Source organism: Heptranchias perlo, chromosome 11 (genome assembly GCF_035084215.1).
Source record: "Heptranchias perlo isolate sHepPer1 chromosome 11, sHepPer1.hap1, whole genome shotgun sequence".
Taxonomy (NCBI): domain Eukaryota; kingdom Metazoa; phylum Chordata; class Chondrichthyes; order Hexanchiformes; family Hexanchidae; genus Heptranchias; species Heptranchias perlo.
The window spans coordinates 54,786,588-54,809,951 of record NC_090335.1 but is presented as its reverse complement, the minus strand read 5'-3'; the positions used below and the strand labels follow the sequence as shown (position 1 = coordinate 54,809,951).

The following is a 23,364-nucleotide window of genomic DNA, read 5'->3' as shown; positions in this document are numbered from 1 at the left end:
AGGTGATGGATTGTAAAAACAGAACTGTTTCACTAATATCATTCAGGGAGGGACCTGCTACCCCTACCTACTCTGTCCTACATGTCCAGTCTCCCACTATGTCATTAACTCTTAACGCCCTAAGGGCAACCAAGGAGGTCAATGAATACTGTCCATAAATAATAAATATAAAATAAAATTCCACCCATCCTTCCAAAGAAAGACCCTGCATCCCAAAATATGACAAATCAAGCAAAATTCCAGAATATCTACTCATTTTCATATCTCACACTACTGATCCCAAGCCAATTGCCCTTCATGGCCCCAGGAACCATCACTCTCCAACGAGCATTCAATTATCTCCAGCTGTACCTCTCTTTAGAATCCTCAATGCCATTTAAAACCAGATATTTAGCTTGTTCTTTTTACAAAAGGTATTAGATGCAGCATTAACATTTTTAGCCGGGAGTTAATTCTATTATCCAAAAGTCTAATGGGAAAAAAATCCTTTTAATCTCAAACTGTACTTGAATAATCTAAGTGATATAATACTTAATATATTTACAGTTTTTTTTTAACCTAACCCTACTTTGCAAAAACAAAATAATCCAAGTCATTATCTAATACCATGTTATTCTTTTATAGATAACTTTTGTAAATATAGCCAGTTTCTTGCTTAAACGTTTTTCCGTCTACAGAAGTTAGTTAGTCTAACTTTCAGTTTAATTACCTCAGAACTCAGTGAACAGATCCAGCCACTCAAAGACCCTTTTCACCAGTCACTATGGGATGTTTGGATTTTTCATAACTGATGGTCAGATTCAAAATAATTGGCTGATCTGTGTTTTGCTGAACAAAGCACGCCATTGTGCTTGTCCAAAGTTAGCTTTGTTCCTCAAGCCTCAAAAGAGTTTGAACCAAACTTGCAACTTATGTATCAAAATAAGCTTGATACAAGGATATGAACTGCTGTCTTTTAAAAAAAACATGTACAGTTTCTGTCTGTGTAATTGACACAATGTATATCCAGTGTACTGGGATGCGCTGTTCTCCGTGACTGGCCTGTTTGAACAACAACAGCGACACCTTTTGATTGGTGTGATGCTGTCCCAGCCTAATATAAGATATGCGATTTGAGAATCTTTCACTCATTCACCTGACGAAGGGGATAATCTCCGAAAGCTCGTGATTTTAAAATAAAATTGTTGGACTATAACCTGTTGTTGTAAGATTCCTTACATTTGTCCACCCCATTCCATCACCGGCATCTCCACATCATGGCATTTTAAGGGACAGTCACTAATTGAAACTAGGCAATACATAATTTATCACAACTGAACTGGTCACATGGCTATGTCATAAGTAATTTTTATATTCCTTCTTCATATCATTTGTAAATAGTGTGAACATCTGAAAAGTGAAGTCATAGCCAACACCGAGGTAAGAAGCTAAGTGATAGATATAGATATAATACTGGGTATTATATCTATATCATACTGGGTATTATATCTATATCACATAGCATTATATCTATACCACAATGTGATATAGATATAATATTATGTGACATAGTTTCTTGGATCACAAGTTCCAGGAAGTGGTCACCCCACAACCACAGAGTTCAGAAGGAGAGCAAGTGGGTGGCCACCTGGCATGGTAGGAAGAAGGGGCAGGCAGTGCAGGATTCCTGCGGTAGTGGGGCACACAAAAAACAGTGGGTGACGGAACCTCAGGAGAGTGCAGTCTAGAGCAAATCCACGGCACCGTGTGGCAAATGACTGCACAGGGGGACACAGTGAAGTGCAGAAATGCAGTTGTCATAGGAGACTTGATAGTCAGCGGTAAAGACTTACATGGTGTGTTGCCTTCCTGGTGCCAGGGTAGAGGATGTCACAGAATGGGTGCAGAATACTCTGCAGGGGAGGTGGGAGGGAGGAAATAGCCAGTCACGGTCCACGTTGGAACCAATGACAAAGGAAAGAAAAGGATTGAGGTCCTACAAACAGTTTCAGGAGCTAGGGAGGAAACTAAAGAGCAGGATCTCAAAAAGGTGGTAATCTCTAGATTACTCCCATTGCCATGTGCCAGTGAGTATAGGAACAGCAGGATAAAGCAGGTTTTTCAGATGACACAAAAATTGGAAATGTAGTAAACAGTGAGGAGGATAGTAGCAGACTTCAGGAGGACAGACAGACTGGTGAAACGGGCAGACACATGGCAGATGAAATTTAACGCAGAGAAATGTGAAGTGATGCATTTGGAAGGAAGAATAAGGAGATGCAATATAAATTAAATGCTACAATTTTAAAGGGGGTGCAGGAACAGAGACCTGGGGGGTACACATACACAGGTCTTTGAAGATGTCAGGACGAGTTGATATGGATGTTAAAAAAGCATACGGGTTCCTGTTTTTTTTCTAAAATTAGAGGCATCAACTACAATAGCAAAGAAGTTAAGCTAAACCATTATAAATCACTGATTAGGCCTCAGCTGGAGAACTGTGTCTATTTCTGGGCACCACACTTTAAGAAGAATGTGGCACCCTCTCCAAGGCCTTGGAGAGGGTGCAGAGTAGATTTACTGGAACTGTACCAGGGACGAGGGACTTCAGTTCTGTGGAGAGACTAGAAAACCTGGGATTGTTCTCTTTAAAGCAGAGAAGGTTACGGGGAGATTTAATAGAGGTGTTCAAAGGGTTTGGAAAGAGTAGATTGGAAGAAGGTGCTTCCACTGGTAGGAGGGTCGATAACTAGAGGACTCAGATTTAATTTGACTGGCAAAAGAACCAAGGGGAAGCGAGTTGTTATGATCTGGAATGGACTACCTGAAAGGGTGGTGGCAGCAGATTCAATAGTAACTTTCAAAAGGGAATTGGATAAATCATTGAAAGGAAAAATTTGCAAGGCTATGGGAAAAGAGCAGGGGAGTGGGACTAATTGGATAGCTCTTTCAATAAGCCGGCACAGGCAGGATGGGCCAAATGGCCTCCTTCTGTTCAGTAAGATTCTATGATTCTAACAGCAGGAGACCCCAGAACTGTGCAACTCCTCCAGTCATTTCTCACAGCAAGGATTTATCCCCCTCACTATTAAGCATTAACTTGTGCTTTCTTCGGGCAAGCATTTTTCGATCTAGCTAAGCTAATTTGCCAATAGTTCCATGAGCTTCCTTGTCAAATAATTTGATTATCTTCTCACTGAATTCCAGAAGATTTGAGAGATACAATATTTTGCTTCAAAACACACACTGAATATTCCTTATGGGCTTTCCATTCTTTAGATAAACACTGGAAGCACCATGCAGCTATTTTAAAAAAATATATTTTTAGTAGTTCTACACTTTAATTTAGATTAGTTTCATTTGGATTTAATAAACAAGGTACCAGAATGATCCTCATCCAGTCATTAAATATTTGACAAAGCAGTTGAAATTAGATATATATATATATATATATATATTTATTTATTATATTGTATATTAATATATATATTGTATATTAATATATATATTGTATATTAATATATATTATATATTATAGCATATATTATAGCATAAGGTTTAGATTAGTTATGGAAAAGGACAAAGAACAATCTAGAATAAAAATATTTAACTGGAGGAGGGCCAATTTCAGTGGGTTGAGAGCGGATCTGGCCTGGGTAAATTGGAATCAAAGATTGGCAGGCAAAACTAATTGAACAATGGGCAGCCTTAAAGAGGAGATGGTTCGGGTGCAGTCTAGGTACATTTCCACGAGGGGGAAAGGCAGAGCAACCAAAGCCAGAGCTCCCTGGATGATGAAAGAGATAGAGAGTAAGATGAAGCAGAAAAAGGGGGTGTATGACAGATGTCAGGTTGATAACACAAGTCAGAACTAGGCTGAATATAGAAAGTACAAAGGAAACTGAAAAAGGAAATAAGAGGGGCAAAGGGGGAGTATGAGAATAGACTGGCAGCGAACATAAAAGGGAATCCAAAAACCTTCTACAGGCATAGAAATAGAAAACAGGTAGTAAGAGCAGGGGTGGAGTCAATTAGGGACCAAAAAGGAGATCTACGCATGGAGGCAGGCAAGGCTGAGGTACTAAATGAGTACTTTGCATCTGTCATACCAAGGAAGACGATGCTGCCAAAGTCACCGTAAAAGAAGAAGTAGTTGAGATACTGGATGGGCTCAAAATTGATAAAGGAGGTACTACGAAGGCAGGCTAAGCTTAAAGTAGATAAGTCACGTGGTCCGGATGGGTTGCATCCTAGGCTGCTGAGGGAAGTAAGGGTGGAAATTGCGGAGATGCTGGCCATAATCTTCCAATCCTCCTTAGATACGGGGGTGGTGCCAGAGGACTGGAGAATTGCAAATGTTACACCCTTGTTCAAAAAAGGGTGTAAGGATAAATCCAGCAACTACAGGCCAGTCAGTTTTACCTCGGTAGTGGGGAAGCTTTTAGAAACGATAATCCGGGACAAAATTAATAGTCATCTGGACAAGTGTGGATTAATAAAGGAAAGCCAGCACGAATTTGTTAAAGGCAAACTTGCTTGAGTTTTTTGATGAGGTAACAGAAAGGGTTGATGAGGGCAATGCGGTTGATGTGTATATGGACTTTCAAAAGGCGTTTGATAAAGTGCTACATAATAGGCTTGTCAGCAAAATTGAAGCCCATGGAATAAAAGGGGCAGTGGCAGCATGGATACGAAATTGGCTAAGTGACAGGAAACAGATAGTAGCGCTGGATGGTTATTTTTCAGACTGGAGGAAGGTATACATGTGGTGTTCCCCAGGGGTCGGTACTAGAACCATTGCTTTTCTTGATATATATTAATGACTTGGACTTGGGTGTTTAGGGCACAATTTCAAAATTTGCAGCTAACACAAAACTTGGAAGTGTGGTAAACAGTGAGGAGGATAGTAATATCCTTCAAGAGGACACAGACAGGCTGTGGAATGGATGGACATAGGGCAGATGAAATTTAATGCAGAGAAGTGTGAGTGATACAATTTGGCAGGAAGAATGAGGAGAAGCAATATAAACTAAATGGTACAAAAAGGGGGTGCAGGAACAGAGTCACCTGGGGGTATATGTGCACAAATCTTAGATGGTGGCAGGACAGGTTGAGGAAGCGGTTAAAAAAGCATACATGATCCTGGGCTTTATAAAAAGGCATAGAGTACAAAAGCAAGGAAGTTATATTGAACCTTTATAAAACACTGGTTCAGCCCTAGCTGGAGTATTGTGTCCAATTCTGGGCACCACACTTTAGGAAGTATGTGAAAGCCTTAGAGAGGGTGCAGAAAAGATTTACTAAAATGGGTCCAGGGATGAGGAACTTCAGTAACGTGGATAGACTGGAGAAGCTGCAGTTGTTCTCCTTGGAACAGAGAAAGTTGAGAGGAGATTTGATAGAAGTGTTCAAAATCATGATGGGTTTAGATAAAGTAAATAAAGAGAAACTGTTCCCATTGGCGGAAGGGTCGAGAAGCAGAAGACACAGTTTTAAGGTGGTTGGCAAAAGAACCAAAGGTGACGTGAGGAAAAACTTTTTTACGCAGCAAGTAGTTATGATCTGGAATGCGCTGCCTGAAAGGGTGGTTGGATGCAGACTTAACTGTGGCTTTCAAAAAGGAATTGGATGAATATTTGAAGAGAAAAAATTTGCAGGGCTAAGGGGAAAGAGCAGGGGAAATGGAACTAATTGGATTGCTCTCACAAAGAGCGGGCACAGGCTTGATGGGCCGAATGGCCTCCTTCTGTGCTGTAACGATGCCATGATTCTAATTATGCACAAGGAGAAAACCTCATATCACTGCTGTTCTAGAAAGCTAAAAGCAAAAGTCGAATTGAAAGCTCAGTTTAACATCACAATTCATTTATTCCTTACCTGCCAGGTTTGTTGATGTATTTTTGGAGCCGAGCCTTCACCTCATCATAGGTAAGAAAAGCCATGTAGCCAGGGTGGGTCACAGCCAAGAAATTCCAATTCCTTAAGATGGAGGTCCAAGGCTAACAAAGAAAAAAAAGTTAACTTTTTTCCCCATGAATAAACAATGTAGGTTGATATTGCTTTTAGAGGGAGTAAAAAAAACTGAAAGACTAAATAAACACTAAATATTACCAGATTCCAACCTCCAAAGTACTGTAAATCTAATGTACATGTTGCCCTACTTCCTGGCTTTAGTGTCCTCTAAATGTAGGGGAGAGGGATCTGTAGCAACATTAGTTAGATGGGCTTTTGTAGAAATGGCAAATTAAAACTAGGAAGAGAAACTTTTATACTAGATTTTGTAGCAATGTACAACATGTCATCTGCATATCAATAACAAAATGAATAAGAAAGTTAACCTCTAACAGACATTCGACACGTCACCTACTTTTTTGAAACTTAAGTATAAACTGTGGGGCTCAGGGGGTCACAGAATTATGGAAGATTACAACACACAAAAAATTCACTCAGTCCATCATGCCGGAGCCAGCTCTTCGTTAAAGCAATCCAAAATTATTCCCCCCACCCATCGCCCTGTATCTTTCTACGCTGCAAGCAGTTATCCAATTTTTTCTTAAAAGATGCAATAGTCTCTGCCTCAACCATTCCCTGTGGAAGAGCACTTCATGTTCCAACAACCCTCTGCATAAAGAAATTTCTTAGAACCTCTCTCCTCACTCTTAGTTATAATTTTGAATTGGTGCCCCCTTGTGGCTGTCTGTGCAACAGAGGAAATAGTCTTTTCCTATTCAAGCTAACAAAACCCTTCGTAATTTTAAAAACCTCTATTAAGTCTCCTCAGCCTTCTCTGCTCCAATGGAAAGAGCTCCAATGGCTCAATTCTGTCCTCTTAACTATAGTTTCCCATCCCTGACTATAGTTCTCCATCCTGGTAAAGCTCCAGATGGCTTTAATGTCCCTTCTGTAATGGGACATCCAAAACTGCACTCATTACTCTAACTGTGGCCTAAACAATGTTTGAGAAATTTATCAAGTCTTTACTCTTGTACCCTATGCCCCTATTTATGTAACCCAGACAGAAGTGATTAGAAACAAATGAGTTTTAGTTGCAACTTAATTGTGCTTAGTTTTGACTTAGTATCACGTCCTATTAAATTTTGGCCATATTTATTTTTCGCTTCCTCATTAAGTTCCTCTATTATATAACCCATTCCTCAACCACAGGGGAAAGTAGGTACCAATCACTGGCCTGGGATACAGCTTATTTTCCTACCCTTCATTAATGGAAAGGTCTGGCCTGCACCTGCCTCTGCAAGGCAGCACAGTTGTGTCATGCAGCGCATTGGAACTCTAATACACTGCCATCCAGATGCTGTGGACTCTTGATGCTTCAAACTTTTACAAAGTGCTATTTCTACATACATATAACAAGACTATCAGGAACTTTAAAAGTTGTCCTATCCATGCACCACCCTTCTCAAATACTCAAAGCCAACTCTCGATTGATACAAAAAACCCTGAAAAAAAGTCACTTTCAGGAGAAATATCCCTAGTTTCATAAGGCAATCAAGCAAACTCGAAGAGATCTAACTAGCCCCCTGTCTCTTTCTCAATGCCATCTTCCCTCAGGAATTTAAATTGCTTTTTAAAAGACTGTAGCAGTCCCATATTTAGCACATCCACTGATAAACTGCAAAAGAGGACCAATATTCTTTCTGGTGTCTAAAGTAACTCCTTTTCTATTTATTTTATATGCACGCCCTCTAGACCCACTATCATTCGACTTTTCAAATATCTTATCTAAATGTACCAATCCCAAATCTTCCATCATTTAAAAAAAGTTGATCATATCCCCCCAACCTATATTTCTCTAAAGTGAATAACTTCAATTATCTTAATTTTCTTATCTATAAGGTTATCCTTGCAGCTAACAGATCTAAATTCAGGTAAGAGCCTTGTTGCCCCTATCTGCATCCTCCCTAGAATCTTTACATCCATCACTGGATGTGGGGGATGAAAACTGGACACAACACTTTACCATGTAAGAATCTCATAATGGCTCTAAAACAATTACTGCATTTAAATGAGAACCTGCTATCTCTGTATGCTTTTACTTCAAGTATGCTTCATGATAAAATATATTTTTGTTTAAGTTATTGGAGCTAGGTCAGAAACACTATTCAGAATAACTTTCTTCATTGTCTTACTGCTGGCTAGCAACATATACTATAGACTGCACCATACATTGCCTCTAACTAATTCTGTGGTAGCTAAAACAGAACTCCCAACCTATACTGTAACAAAATATTCTACTGAGTTGCAGTGCTTTACTGAATTAAAGGGTGGTGGCCAGGATCTGCAGTAACCTGAGATTCCCAGCTGCTGACACACAGGCAAGAGCAACTTTTGAACTGAAGTAACCGGAGTTCAGTCGCTGGCCTGAGCTGGCTGGAACCGGTTTGAATTATCTAAGTTTTGTGAAAGACAAAGGAGATGTGATAAGACGCAAGTCCTTATTTAGAAAAAGAGTAATGAGGTAATGCTACCTAAGTCCTTGGGACAGAGCCAATGAGGAGAAGACACAGACCAGGCGAGCAAGCCTAAACCAACGAAAGAGAGAGACAGCACAGCTTGAAGAGATAAGATTCGGAATAAGAATGAAGAATCTGGGGCGTGGAGCCAGAGCGAAGACTCCGAAGACCAACCATCGCGGAAGTGGAAGAACCTATGTCAGGGACATAGAGACGACGTCGAGAGAGAGAGAGAGAGAGAGAGAGAGAGAGAGAGAGAGAGAACGGAACGCCTGGCCAGCGTCAGCTCTCCTTTTCGGGTATTATCCTTTATATTCTGTGACCACTCAGGGAGTGTCAGAGAAACCTAGTGGGTGTGCGTTTAGATCCTAGTTTGGGTATAAAACTGTATAACCTGGTGCAAACTGCATGTCTATATCTAACAGATGTATAAGCTATAGGTATATGATCTAACGGCGTGAATAAAGCGAATTGAGAGTTGAGAGAGAATTGACTCTTCTCCTCTGAAGCACTATAAACCAATGGCATTTTTTTCCGAACAGAAACTGCAGTATTTCCACCATTTCCTATAAGACACTCAAGAAACTGTGGGATAGCCAGAAACAATCAATATTTTAGGGCAGACTAACGTATTGGCAATAAAGTACCATAAACTCATGGAATTTTTTTTGTTACAGCATAATATGAAACTATAACACAGAAAGTTTCCACCATTCCCTACAACAGACCATTCAAAGAACTAAGGGGCAGCCAGCAATTGTTTTTCAGGGCAGCCCAGGAGTATCATTATACAACTTTTTTTTTGAAAAACCTTCCAAGTTATAAACCAAAACATTTTCCAACAGTCTAACTGTTGAAATTCTGTGGAAGCTGGGCCTCATCAACTCCATACTTGTACTGTATTGGACATTTTATGTGCAGCGACAGCATGTCAGATAACATTTCATGCAACTTAATTGTGGGATTCTCTCCAAGGTAGTAATGGACTCATTCTTTTTTAAAATAACCTTTGTGGTTTCAAGCACATCCTCCCAAATTAAATGATGTGAAAGGAACACAAGCAGTTTTGATCGAGACCACACCACAGCTGTCCACTATTGGTCATCAATTGGTCAAGGAGTCTTGGTAGAATAAGTGCATTTTTTCTGACCCTTAACTTATGAATCTACTGTCCTCTGAATCAGCATATTTATATTAAGTCTGCAAGGGAATCCTTTATCTTGCAAGAAACTTCCATTTGATTTCTTGGTCTCTCCAGGATGGTACAGCACATCAAAAGATCATTTATTGTAACACATGACCTGTCTGTTCCCCGAGAACGAGACAGTTATTCTCGCTGCCACAGATCCAAACACTGGTTCCAAAGGCAATTCTAACCACAAGATCAGTCCTTACAGTTTGAGACTGGCCACCCTCCTTTCTTCCACATACATACATACATAATATATAGAGAGAGAGAGATAGAGATAGATAGATATATTTCCTTAACCTGCTTTCCCTCCTAGCTTAGGCCCATAATTACAGGTAATTGGTCTTAGCTTCTCCTAGGAATTTGTTCCTCTAGAGTTAAAGAAATGGTATCATGCATTGTAGTTTTACTTTTCAATTTAGCCTCAGGAATCTTTTAAGTCTAAAAATATTACATCACCACTGGGATTTACTGTTACTTGCCTAGCATTCAAGACTTCACTGCAATAAAGAATACAAATGCAAGCACCAAGTCAAACATCAATAAATCCCAAAGTTAACATTTTAGTGGTTTAAAATAACTCCAAAGTCAGGAGTTATTTCTACTGGCACAAGTACAGAAATTGCTGAACACAGCTTCCTTGGATATTTCAGATAGATCACTTTTATGCTTCATCAATGGGACAATCTACCCTTCAGCAGCTGAAGGTGTTTGTAACCAGTAAAAGGAAGGGTAGGGGGGAGGAAAGAGGACATCAGTGCAGGGATTTATGGAAAATTGGAGCTTTGACTGGGGATTTTTGATATTAATGTAGCATATATGGTATTTAAAATTCCACCATTTCTTAAGGGAGCATTAATTAAGAATGCCAATGTAGAGGCAGCATTGAGTAGTAAGATGTCAGCTCAGTCCTGCAGTCCACACCCAGCAGGTTACCAACCTCAGGCAGACCACTGCTAGAAGGTGTCAGTCAAAGGACTCTTATTTCCCCAAGATACACTTACAAATCTCAAAAGAGCCAGTCACACAGGTACAGGTCACCTATCCTCCCTCTTGGCAGGGGATGCTGGATTGTATGAGATCAGGGCTGGGGGTGCGGGGGGAGCAGTGATAGGCCAAGTTTAAATTATTCAGGGAAAGCACTAATTACTTCTGAAGAACCCATTGTGAGAATGCACCAACAAGTTATCAAGCTAAATATTCTTCTTTCCCAAAGGTTCCCAAACTTTATTTTTGCCGAGTCCCCCTTCAGATATTCACATTACATGCAAGCACTCCACTTTCTAAGAAACAGTATTTTTGGACAAAACAAGAGGATTTTATTTTCTAGGCTAACATATACAGTAATAATAGTTACTGACAGTGCACCCCCAGCTGCTGGAAAACAGCATCAAGGTTCACCCTTCACTGGATGCAGCCAACTCATGTTTGTTCATATCCAGCATCTTCCTCAAGCCCCCAATAACTTTGTTGCGCTCTCCAGTTTGGGAATCTCTGTTCTCACCAGATAAGACAGCTAGCAAAAGTAGTTGAAAATCCAAATGATCAGTTTGTTTTTTTTTTAAAAACTGGCAGGTGTATCTCAACGTGGCTTGGTTTGTTCTTCAGAAAAGCCTGGAAAAGTATAAGCTAAATAGAACTGCTTGAAATACTACAGTATTTTAAACAAGACTCCTCCTCTCTGCCACACACATTAAAGCTCTCTGTGTAGATTAGCGCAACCGTTGTCCTGCCGATTTAAAATTCACTTAGTGTACAATCACTATTCTCGTTTGTAAATAACTATTTTATTAGTCATTAACTTACCTGAAAGAGCCTTGTGAAGATATCAAATTCAAAGATTGAAATGTAATCATTACAGGTCAAATCGATTGTAGACTTCAGAGCCATGGCTTCCAAACCAGAGCTGATAGAATGGACTTCATGAAGGCACTGTCTAAAGACTTTCCATGGTACAATGGTCCTGAAAGAAGGAAAATACCAAAAACTCTCTCTTATCAATGAGGTCATGGTTTTCAACATCACAAAAAATGCACAATTATTTACAGAACAAACATAGCCTGCATTTATAAGTGATCAGTATAACACCAACCTGTCTTTTTCTGGACATACTGTCCATTTCTCCTGGGAATAAGCATTTTGCAACAAAAGAACTTTTGAAGTATATGATGGCCTAAAGGGGAAATCTAAATGTTGAAGGCACAAAATTGGTGGGCACTTCTAGTGGGGTGTGGGGGGCATAGTTCCCTGTACAATTTAGAATTGTTACATTCAAAATTAAGCATTCTAGTTCATTTTAAGCTCTTTCATTTTGTAATTAATAGACAAAGTGATATTTGGATTTCAATACACCAAAAAGACCATCACTTACCCAAAAGTTACCTCTATACTCAATTGCCTACATTTATCTCTCCATTACCCCAGTTCTTAAAGGCACACTACCCCCTCCAGATCCCGTTTAGAGATAAGGCGCCCCATCTAACTTCCTATCCGTGCACAGAGAACTCTCCTCTGACTCCAATTCACACTGGCACTCTTGTTCCTCTCCATCAATTCAACCCAGCAATTTTCTTCCCCCTACCCAGCTAAGCCGGTACTCTTTTCCTCCCCCCCACCCCCGCCAACTCCCTCAGAATTCATACTGACACTCTTGACATCCACTGAGTCCATGCTGGCACTCTCCCTCCCCACTCTCCCTCAGTTAATGCTAGCACCCTTCTTCCTTTCCCAGATCAAGCACCACTCCCAGAATCTGCTTCTTTTCATTACCATTTATTTACCCACTTCATTCTAATGGCATCTATCTACCTCCCTCTTTCTTTACTCTCCATTCCCCCAATTCACTGCATTCCATTTCCCCCTTACTACCATCCATTCAACCGGTCTTTTCTCACTGCCATCCATTATGCCTTTCTTCTCTCCCTATTCATCCTCCCCACTCCTTTCCTTGGTCCAACTTTCCACTCAATGCTAATGGCCGAGATTGTCACCTCTGAATACTGTAAGTAGGAACTTCCAAGAGTTCCCACCTACAGCATACAGAGGCAGCAATCCTGACCATTAGCACTGGGAGCACACTGAGACGAGAACAAGAGCTGCCCAGTGCATTAATCGCTGGTCTTGGGAGGAGTGGAACAGGGGGAAGAAGTCCTCCTTGTGTTGATTATTGCCAGCAAACACTTCCACGCTGGCTGGGTTCCCAAAATGCTGTCAGCATGAAATGCTAACAACCAGTGTGAAATGCTGATGGTTGGTATGTAGGTTCACCCATGTTACACTTCGTTTTTTTTCGCAACTATTACTTAATACAAAAAAAATGCACAGCATGAAATTACTGTCCAGTAAAACAATGCGATGTATTGTGGATGAAATGTTAGGGATGATTTGTGTTATTGCACCCAAAGACTGCAAAAACAAAAAACAGAAAAACTTTAAAATAAAGCTTTAACATTGTTTAGAAATTACTATTTGAAACTGTACTTCAATTTTGAGAAAATATATGTTACCTGTCCAAACTATGACATTTACACCTTGTGCTTGTTCAAAAGTTCTCAATTTCCATACAACAAAACTTTGTTAGCTGGCTCTAGTATGGAAGTTGAATAGTTTTAGCATAGTTTGCACCATTCTTACAAAGCTGGAATTGATAGTAGTGTTGACCAGTTCATTATTTACAAGGATCTCAAAAGGTAACACATGAATAAAACCATAGAAGTTCATAGCACAGAAGGGCGGCCTTGGGCCTTCAAATATACATAGAGTTACATAGAATATACAGTACAGAAACAGGCCATTCGGCCCAACAGGTCCATGCCGATGTTTATGCTCCACGTGAGCCTCCTCCCACTCTTCTTCGTCTAACCCCATCAACATATCCTTCTATTCTTTTCACTTTTGTGTGTTTATCTAGCTTCCCCTTAAATGCATCTATTCTAGTCGCCTCAACAACTCCTTGTGGTTGCAAGTTCCACATTCTAACCACTCTCTGGGTAAAGAAGTTTCTCCTGAATTCTTTATTGGATTTATTAGTGACTATCTTATATTTATGGTCTCTAGTTCTGGTCTCCCCCGCTTAACTAACTATAGTTAAGGTTCTTTGGTTATTCAAGTATGCCCTCACCAGCTATCACAAAGACAATGTGAACTGAAGTGATCTTTGAGGTTACAAATTAGATCATATTTGACATAAGTACCTCACCTGAGAAGAAAATTATACAACTTCATCATTTAAGATCAACAAAGAATTACAAGAGATCTTATGTTAAATGTCCTGCATTCCCCATTTAAATGTAAAGCCCTATTCAGATCTAACCTTGCCCATATTTCAAGAGCGTGGTATTGAAATTATATTAACATTACTCTATTGCATCTCAATCAAAATGGCTTTCATAGTCACACATGAATTGCTATATTATATTACAAATTTAGAAACAATAACAAATAAGTCAGTTTCTAAAGCAGGTTCATTATTTCCAAGGTTTAGATTAAACAGTAAATGATTGTGAAATGTATACAATTCTGAAAACAAAGGCAACAATACAAATAAATGCTGAAAGGTCTGCTCACTTTCCAACAAAATCTAAAGAAGAAACCTTTCACATTGCTAATTATATCATCTGCACTCCTCCCTGCACCTGAACCAAGGGGAAAAAAACTCATTCATTAATTTCCTTTTGTTCCTCCACAGAGTTCAAAGAAGCCACAATGCAGCTCTGTTTAAAAGCAATCTCAACAGCTGTTATTATATGGCCACTAACCAAATACTAAATTTTCATGAAATTTCATTTAAAAGTCAATTCCTCCATGTAAATAAACAACTGGTAAAGTAAAGTGATCTGGTCAAACATCTGATCATATGAAAAATGAAAATAATGCAAGCCCACTACAAAAAATTGAGGAAACCAAAGTTTGGAAGAACTCTGATTACTACAATAGATTATGTAATAATGTCAATTTAAATCAACACTGCTCACTATTGTTTCTCTTGAAACCACAAACCACAAACGTGACCACTCTATTGTCCGCTAGTCATTATACATTTTGCAAATTCGATCACAACAGGGTCATTAGACTGAGGTTGCAACAAATACTCAGTGCAGCACCAGTAGTGAAATGTCCTCTGCTGTCAGAAGACGTAAAGCATGCATAGGACTCTCAGACACCTGGTCTGTGGGGCAATGCATTACTGTGTCTCACTTTCCAAAGACACACAGAAGTGAAAATTAAAATTGTGCTGCAGAATTATGCATTAAATGACTGTGTATTTTGCTGAAGAATCCTAGAAAGTTATTGAGATGTTTTGACAGATTTGGAGTCAGTCAACATCCCCCAATCTTGCATTTGACTTTAAAACGGTGCACTTCTCATTTCTGACAAAACTATGAAGCAATCTTAAATGAAGTGGCCATTTTCCATGACATTAGGTAGATCCCATCCAATTCATTACTTTTTCTAATTGTTTTTTTTAATATAAGCCCCACTGACTCCTTGGCCTTTACCATTTGTCATAGCAAGAACCTAGCAAGTCCCCAGTAGAGACTTCCTGCGCAATGTGCCCCAAATACAATCAGCATTACTAAAATGAGGAGAGATGGTTGAAAAGCAGAGCAGAAGAAATATTGAATAAGTAAGGAATTAAAATTAAAATGAAAGGGTGACAGTAACAATAGAAATGAAAAGGAGGGGTTGGAATAAGCAAGAGAATGTGCAATGAGTCATTAAAATAATTTAGCTGCTTTTAAAAAAAACAGGATTTGAAAGGTTATATCATACACATGAACATACGCAGACTTGGAATACCCTCACAATTTCAGCTTAACCATGCAGGAACCGCATGAGTAAAAGGACTTTTTAAAAAAAAGTCATTTCAATGCACCATACGTCTTCAGTGCTAGATGCTTGATAAACAGGAAACTGCCTGGTACCATGCTGACACCACATCAGAAAAAACACACAAGAACTGACGTCTTTCTTTATATATGGTGACAACGAAAAGGTTACAGCTTTCAGGTACTGCTACAATACAAAATGATGAGGTACATGCCAAAGTGCCAGATTCTAGGAATATCAAGGACATACATTAGACATTATACGACCCTCTTACTTGCAGACTAATATATAGGAAATAATTACCTCAAAAGGTTGATTAGTATTTTCTATGTAAGAATTTCTGATTACCAGTGACCTCATTTCTTCATTATATGGTAATATTTATTATAATTCTAGCTATTCTATCACTAGGTTTACACGAATAAACTGATTTGCTAATATTTTACAACTTATGTGAATGCCTCTTCACCCAGATCATGTTCAAATCACAAATTTGAGTCCCTTCATGATTGCTGCCTGTACTAGCGGCACAAAGCCATGTGGCTAACTGTGTGAAATACACAGTTAATTGATGGCACAGGAGTAGTTTTGAAAGTATCCCATGCAAAGTTTTGTAAAACAATAATTCCCCCATGTGAACTATATTTATATTACACATCTTCAGCACAAATCCATAGAATTTCTTTTTCAAAACTGTCATGTTTGTCTGCAGTGATTCCAGTAAATATTTAAATACCCCACCGTACAAAGCAACCTTCATGGGCAGTACTAATATTAAACCCAAGTACAATATGAAGATACATTCACCCTTTTTATCTATATAGAAAACAGAATTTGTACAAGATTAAAGTCAGTGGATCATAATTTTTTCTTTAGATAACGTCAACTTTGTTCAAGGTCCTAAAAAACAATAGAAACCCTCAATCGTCTACTTTCTATTATGGTTCTCATTTTACCTTTGAAAAGTAATGAATTATAATTATTAAGCTGAGAAACCCATTGTGTTACTTGCACACAGGCCGGTAATGTACATCAACAGCCTCAGCTGGATTACAATGCTGCTGTTTCTAAAATAGCAAGTCTTTGATGAGTCAGAACCACAAACACATGTGAGTCATGTTCCTTACTGCAAATAGGCTGGTACCATTGTGTTACCAAGAGGAGAAAACAGTCTTTCCCAGAGGAGAAAACAGTCTTTCCCAGAGGAGAAAACAGTCTTTCCCAGAGGAGAAAACAGTCTTTCCCAGAGGGTTCACATCTACATACAGGAAGAATGGAGAAATCAATTTGTGAAGCGTAGATTTGCACAACTGCTGATGTAGAAACACAACTATTACCTTTGCAATAGGACAAGAATACAATTTGACCTGGCAGATATATTATGTTTTGTAGCAAAAAATTAAATGGTACAGAAACGGGATCTAGAAATCTAAATCCATAGAACAAATGTTTACATCTTGAAACAACAATTTGTATCTATACAGCACCTTTGGCACCGTGCCACATAAGGAGATATTAGGACAGGCGACCAAAAGCTCATCATCGAATAGAATCATAGAAAGGTTACAGAACGGAAGGAGGCCATTCTGGTCAAAGAGGTAGGATTTAAGATGTTTCTTAAATCCTGAGAGAGGTAGAGAGACGGAGAGGTTTAGGGAGGGAATTCCAGAGCTTAGGGCCTAGGCAGCTGAAGGAAGGCATGGCTGCCAACGGTGGAGCGATTAAAATCGGGGATGCACAAGAGGCAAGAATTGGAGAAGCGCAGAGATCTTGGAGGGTTATAGGGCTGGAGGTTACAGATATAGGGAGGGGTGAGGCCATGAAGGGATTTGAAAACAACGATGAGAATTTTAAAAATCAAGGCATTCCCAGACCAGGAGCAAATGTAGATCAGCGAGCACAGGGGTGATGGGTGAACGGGATTTAGCAAAGGTTACATAAAATGTACAGCACTGAAACAGGCCAATCAGCCCAACCAGTCCATGCCGGTGTTTATGCTCCACACGAGCCTCCTCCCTCCCTACTTTAAAGCTCCACTGCAAACAAGGTAGAGATAAAAGATACTAAAGACGTTTGTTGTGATAAATAAAAGAAAATAACCATATCAGTGCCAGCTCTTGCTAGAACAATCTAAAACTAATCCCATTGCCCTACTCTCTCCTCAAAGCCTTACTTTTTCCTCAGCTTCAAATATTTATCTAATTTTCCCATTAAGAGGTGCAATCGTCCCTACCCAATCACTCACTGTGGCAAAGCATTTGTTGCTCTGACAACAATCTGTGAAAAGAAATTTGTCCAAACCTCTCTCTTCAATCTCTTGATGATAATTTGAAATTAATGAGTCCTCACCACTGACTTTCTATCCAGAGGAAGCAGTCCTGCCTTATTCGCTCTATCAAAACCCTTTGTAAATTTAAAAATCTCTATAAAGTCTCCTCTTAGCCTTCTCTATACCAACAGTCCCAGTATCTCCAGTCTATCCTCATAACTATAGTTTCCCATCTCTACCATCATCCTACTGAATCTAAATTGTACACGCTCCATGGCTTTAGTGTTCTTTCTAAATAGGAGCAACCAAAACTGGACACAGTACCTGAACTGCAGTTTGACCAACGTTTTGTATAAATTCATCATTAATTCATAATTTTTTTACTCTTATGGCCCCAGTTATAAAATCCAAAATCCTATTGACCTTTTTACGACTTTATCTATACTCACACTTACAGGGAATTATGCACGTAAACCCCTAGGTTCATCCACATCCTTCAGTGTCTTTCCATTAAGTCTATACTCCCATTCCTTGTTTTTCTCCCCCTAGCTCACACTTATCCGCATTAAATTGTCTGCCCATTTTGCTAACCTGCCTGTGTCTTCCTGAAGTCTTTTACAGTGCTCCTTGCTGTTTGCTAAACTTGCTACTTCTCTGTCAGCGACAAATTTCAAGATTACAGCAAGAGAACTCCCTGCCCTTCTTCAAATGATGCAATGGGGTCTTTTAGGTTCATCCGAACAGGCAGATGGAGCCTCAGTTTAACATCTCTCGAAAAGATAGAATTGTGCATTTTGGAATAAGCACACAAAACTGAAAGTATTCAGGACTGGTGGTGTACTTGAGCTAAATGAGACTCTAAGCATTACTAAACTGCGGCTATTCAAAAGGACACAAACAAATTCTTACCTCTGACTAGCCACAGATTTGACTCCACCCACTATTTTCATGTTTCTCCAATGAGCTGCTTTGGGGGGTTGGCACATGGCAGGTGGGGAAGAGAAGGGAGGTTAAAATTCTTTTCAGTTTAGACTGAACTATATTTTCCTGATAATCTACTAACCAAAATATATGTTAGAGGCTTCCTCTTATCTGACAAAAGAATAAAAAAAAGGTAGAGATTATCTGTAAAACCAATTCTTCAAAATGGAAGTTCTTCTCAGGGTTCTAGTACAACATCAAAAAGGGAAAGTCTAAGCTTTCTTTTTTTTTCCAAAAATATACTTTATTCATAAAATTTGCAGCAATACAATCTTAGATTGTAATCCAAGGCTCAAGAACACCCGGCAGATAACTCATTCTCAGAAAATCTGCAGTTCACCTCTGCTAAGACACACCTATTGTATTGTGATGGGACGTGAGATTGTTTGGTATTGCAAAGGCTTTTTGTTTACTGTGCAAGTATATTAATAAACATACTTCATATTTGCCTTGGGCATGGAAACCAGAGTGCAGCAGGAATTATCTTCAGTAGTCAACTTTGACCAAATTAGCATGCCAGATATACTCACCGAATGGCCAATCTTTTTACAGAAAGTCCGAAACAGCCCTGAAGAGGAAACTTGGAAAGAAGTTTGCAAATATCTTCAGGGGAAAATACACTTAAGGGAATAAATCACGTCAGTCTCTAACTCACAAATCTGCCTGGCTGAAATGGCAAACAATTTTCCAGGAAGACCAAATTTAAGTCAATCATCAATTGCATTAAACAGTCTGGATTCTCCTTAAAAAATTGGTCCTGAAAAACGTAAACAGTAAATGCTGGTTACGTATCAAAAGTCTTGTTAATGGATGATGCATATTTGAAGTGCATAATATATAAGCATAACCACCTCACCTAGCCAATTTCCATTACTCCCAGCTGGTGAAGTACTGAGCAGCTTTGAATGGATCTGATCCAGATGCAATTCAATGAACCATGCGTGGAACAAAACCAAAGCACCTAAAAAATTCCAATCCTGATCGACCACAAACCTAACTTTACTTATCTCCAACATCCTATTTAACATCATCGTGGAGCACCATTAGTGCAAGGGCTGTAACAATGACTGTCTCAGGGCAGTTAGGGATGGACAATAAATAGTGCTCACATTCCAAAAAGAAATTTTTAAAAATCTCTTCACAGTCTAGTTGACTACATCTCAATATATCGGACAACCTGAAAATCTCATTGCAATCCTATCATCATTTGGCTGCTATGAAAATAAACCCAATCTTTCCTTCCACCACAATTGGATCAGAGCGCTAACCTGGCATGTTCATCAGGATAAAACCCATCAATAACAGGGAAGCAGCCACCACCTCTTAAATAGCTGCAACCATATTTTTTTGGGGGGGCGGGGGAGGTGCTGCTGAGGGGGAAGGAAGAGAAAGGTGAGGGAGACTTGGATGATCAACCCAAATGTTCAAAACTGCATTCATTCAAACTGTGAAATAACTGCTTTCCTTTTTGTGGATCAACTCTCAGCACTCTTTCAAAGAACAATCTTTTAAAAGTGCTCTGAATATAGCCATAAGCACACATGGCAGAAGGCGAGGATAAGATTGAATTTTTTGTGCACGAACAGTGAAGAAATTTATGTAATCTAGGTTGTATCAAGTTTAAAAAAAACAAAGGTTTCTGAAGTAAAGCTATGCTCCATTTAAATTCTGCCTTTCAAACATCCCTGATCTGCTGTGAGATCTCTACGGGATTATTTAGACTGTAATTAAAAATCAAACAGAGTACTGATCTTTGTTTATTGTGCACAGATCCTAAAACCGTACATTTAGAATGTGTACAGGAATTTCAAAAAACAAACGCAGACGTTATACAGCCATACCACATGGGTACACTTCTTACAGCTCAGCCACAACAGAACATTGGCCTCTTAGATTGCAAGCTAATTAAGAATGAACAAAACCAGAACCAATCAGACTATTCAAAAGACAAACTGAACAATTCACCCCTTCCATTTCCATAGATTTTAAAATTAAAAGCTAACATATGGAAATAAGTGTTCTACTAAGTTGGGCTCATTTTATGCAGTCACCACATGATAGGACACTAATATACGCACTGCACAGTTAACTTAATGCAGGCATTGCCCTAAAAGCTGCAAACCTGCAATATTGCATTGTCTTTAGTTTCATAAACTTAATAGCGCTTCCTACAGTTCTGGAATGTCCGAATTATTGCCCATGGGCCACATGAATCCATAAGCCCTCGTTATCTAGCCCCAGTGACTATCTATTTGGACACATATTTTGTGTGACTGAGTTTTGAGTATTTATATTTCTTAAGCATTGGTTTCATCTGCTTGAGTGCTGCAGACTTAACATTTTAGAATGGGCTGCTCCATCACCGATGTATTTATGATTTATCCAACAATGATGGAGCAGCCTTTTCTAAAAGGCCAAACCTGCAAAATTCAAGGAGGCAAAAACAGCATGTTAGAAATAGAATTAAACATTTTGCAGGAGAATAACAGCACCAGTCAACATAGCTAGCATCAGTAACTACTGTACCTAAATTCAGTCATAGCCTTGCATTCTCAAAACACAAATATTGAAATATCAGATTGTATTTTTATTACATCATTGATTTGAAAAGAGGGCAAGAACAAATGTTCTTCTGTGTATTTAGTTATATAAAATTAGTAATTCAGCAGAGGTTGCTGGTGCGTAATAATGGATTACCAACAGCGAAAATGCTTCAAAATTAACAATGATGTATTTTAATGTTTGGCCTCAATATTTATTTGAGGATCATGGTGGCCTTTTATTGCATCTTATCTATAAATCTACTGTTGCGATGAAGAAGCCAAACATTGAACTATGAAATGCTGCAAAGGTCAAACCAGAGAAGATAATCTAAACATATTGGAGGAATCTACAGAAGTAGCAGCAAACATTTATTTCTCCAGTAGCCACATAAAAAGCAGCAACAAAATTACTTCACAATGTTGTTTTTTTTTAAATTGCACAATGCATAGCAGTTTGGTAACATCAATTTTATGCACTACAAACACTTGGGTAGTTTATTTGCTATTATGGACAGTTGAGTGTCTCAACAGAGAACTGGGCAATAGGATGAACGTCACCTTCAAGTCTGCTGGCTGTAAGGGCACTAAGTGAGGTAAGCACTTTCAACCCAATTTGTCATGAGCATGTGTCCACCGCACAACAGTGTGCAAAATTTGGTACAAATTACCACATAAGTCGTACTCAAAGTAGCCATTAGGATAAATGTTAAGAAAAACTTGCTGGTGTAGTAAGAGATGCTGTTGTGAAGTTGGTACGGCACAACACCATGCTATGCCTGAACTGGAGTGCTTGATGGCAACACAGTGTAAAATGAACAAGCACTCCATTTTCCAGCATTAATACCACTCACCTTGATGAGCATACTTTTGAAACATTATATATATATTTTTTAAAACTCTCATGCTGTACAGCATTTTGACAAACTATCACTTTTCACCCACTTTGACAAAACAAGTACGAAACTTTTTTAAAAAGCTTCAAGTTCATACTTACTTGTCATCAAAAGCCCGTTTCCAAAATTCAGCAGCATCTGCCTTTGTGATGCGAAAGTTGTCACCCTGAAAGTGGCCAGAAGGGAAGATGGCCTTGATTTCTGCAAGCATGTGACTAAAGATGAGTGACAGCTTTGTAAGATTCCTCCTAGAGAAAAAAAAAGCAGCACATCAGAAGACAAGATATTTCAATCCACCTCCAAACAGAAATCTATACCCCATCTAACACTTTGAAATTCTCAATAATCAGATAACTCAAGAAGAGCACACAAGAGCTCTGCAATTTTCAAATTCTATGCATTAATGCAGAAAACAGAGTTGGCAAATTTAAAAAGCTCATGGCACAGTCATTTCAGACAGAGGTCCACCAGCCTATGCTGTACACTAGGCTTGAACACTTTAAAATCTATCACAATGAAACACCACTAAAAATTCATATCCAATGTTATATTTATAGGCCGTTGAGCCATAGGCCTTGCAACCTTGACCAATCCATGCCAAGTACAGATATGACTTAAATGGAGGATCACACCATCTGAAGCATGCAAATGTAAACCACAACTCCAATTCCTAAAGTTTAAATTACTAGATACTTAAAAATGTAATCCATCTCATTTTCACACAGCAATCATATTGACCCAGATAGACTCCCATTTGTCTCAATATTACTGCACGTCTCAAAAACCATTACTCAAGTGATAAGTATGTTTCACCCTTACTACTTGGAAGAAGAAAAAAAGGTTACTGCTCTGAAAGAATTTTTGAAGCTTTTTGATATAATACTAAAAAAATAGAAATCAGAGAATGCTCAATATTCTTGCTTATTGGAAAACTTTAATGTTGGATTAAAATATTGAACACCAGGAAAAACGTTGAAGTTGTTAAGACTTCCTAAATTAGGATTTTAATAAGTGATCCTTTTAAAGAATACAACGTGACGGTTCTCATCTGTTTAACTCCAGTGGAAAAAAAATCAAGGCACTGAAGTCGCAATATTATTTCTTTTGCAGAAATGCAAGTAGAAAACACCATTCAATCCTCAAATGCAGGTACTGTACTCTGCATTTTCAATGGCAGTACTGTTTCAGGCTAGTGTTTTAAGTAAAATCT

At 38.8% G+C, this 23,364-nt stretch overlaps 1 protein-coding gene across 4 annotated transcripts in view; it reads right to left on the bottom strand.

Annotated features, from left to right (window-relative positions):
* Positions 1 to 23,364, bottom strand: part of cblb (Cbl proto-oncogene B, E3 ubiquitin protein ligase) — a 192,716-nt gene that overhangs the window by 74,761 nt on the left and 94,591 nt on the right. For all 4 annotated transcript variants that reach the window (XM_067993062.1, XM_067993063.1, XM_067993064.1 and 1 more), the window contains exons 2-4: positions 22,256 to 22,402; positions 11,446 to 11,602; positions 5,857 to 5,978 (exon numbers count right to left, since the gene is read on the bottom strand). In XM_067993062.1, the coding sequence (XP_067849163.1) occupies positions 5,857 to 5,978; positions 11,446 to 11,602; positions 22,256 to 22,402 (426 nt within the window). The remainder of the gene's footprint in view (positions 1 to 5,856; positions 5,979 to 11,445; positions 11,603 to 22,255; positions 22,403 to 23,364) is intronic.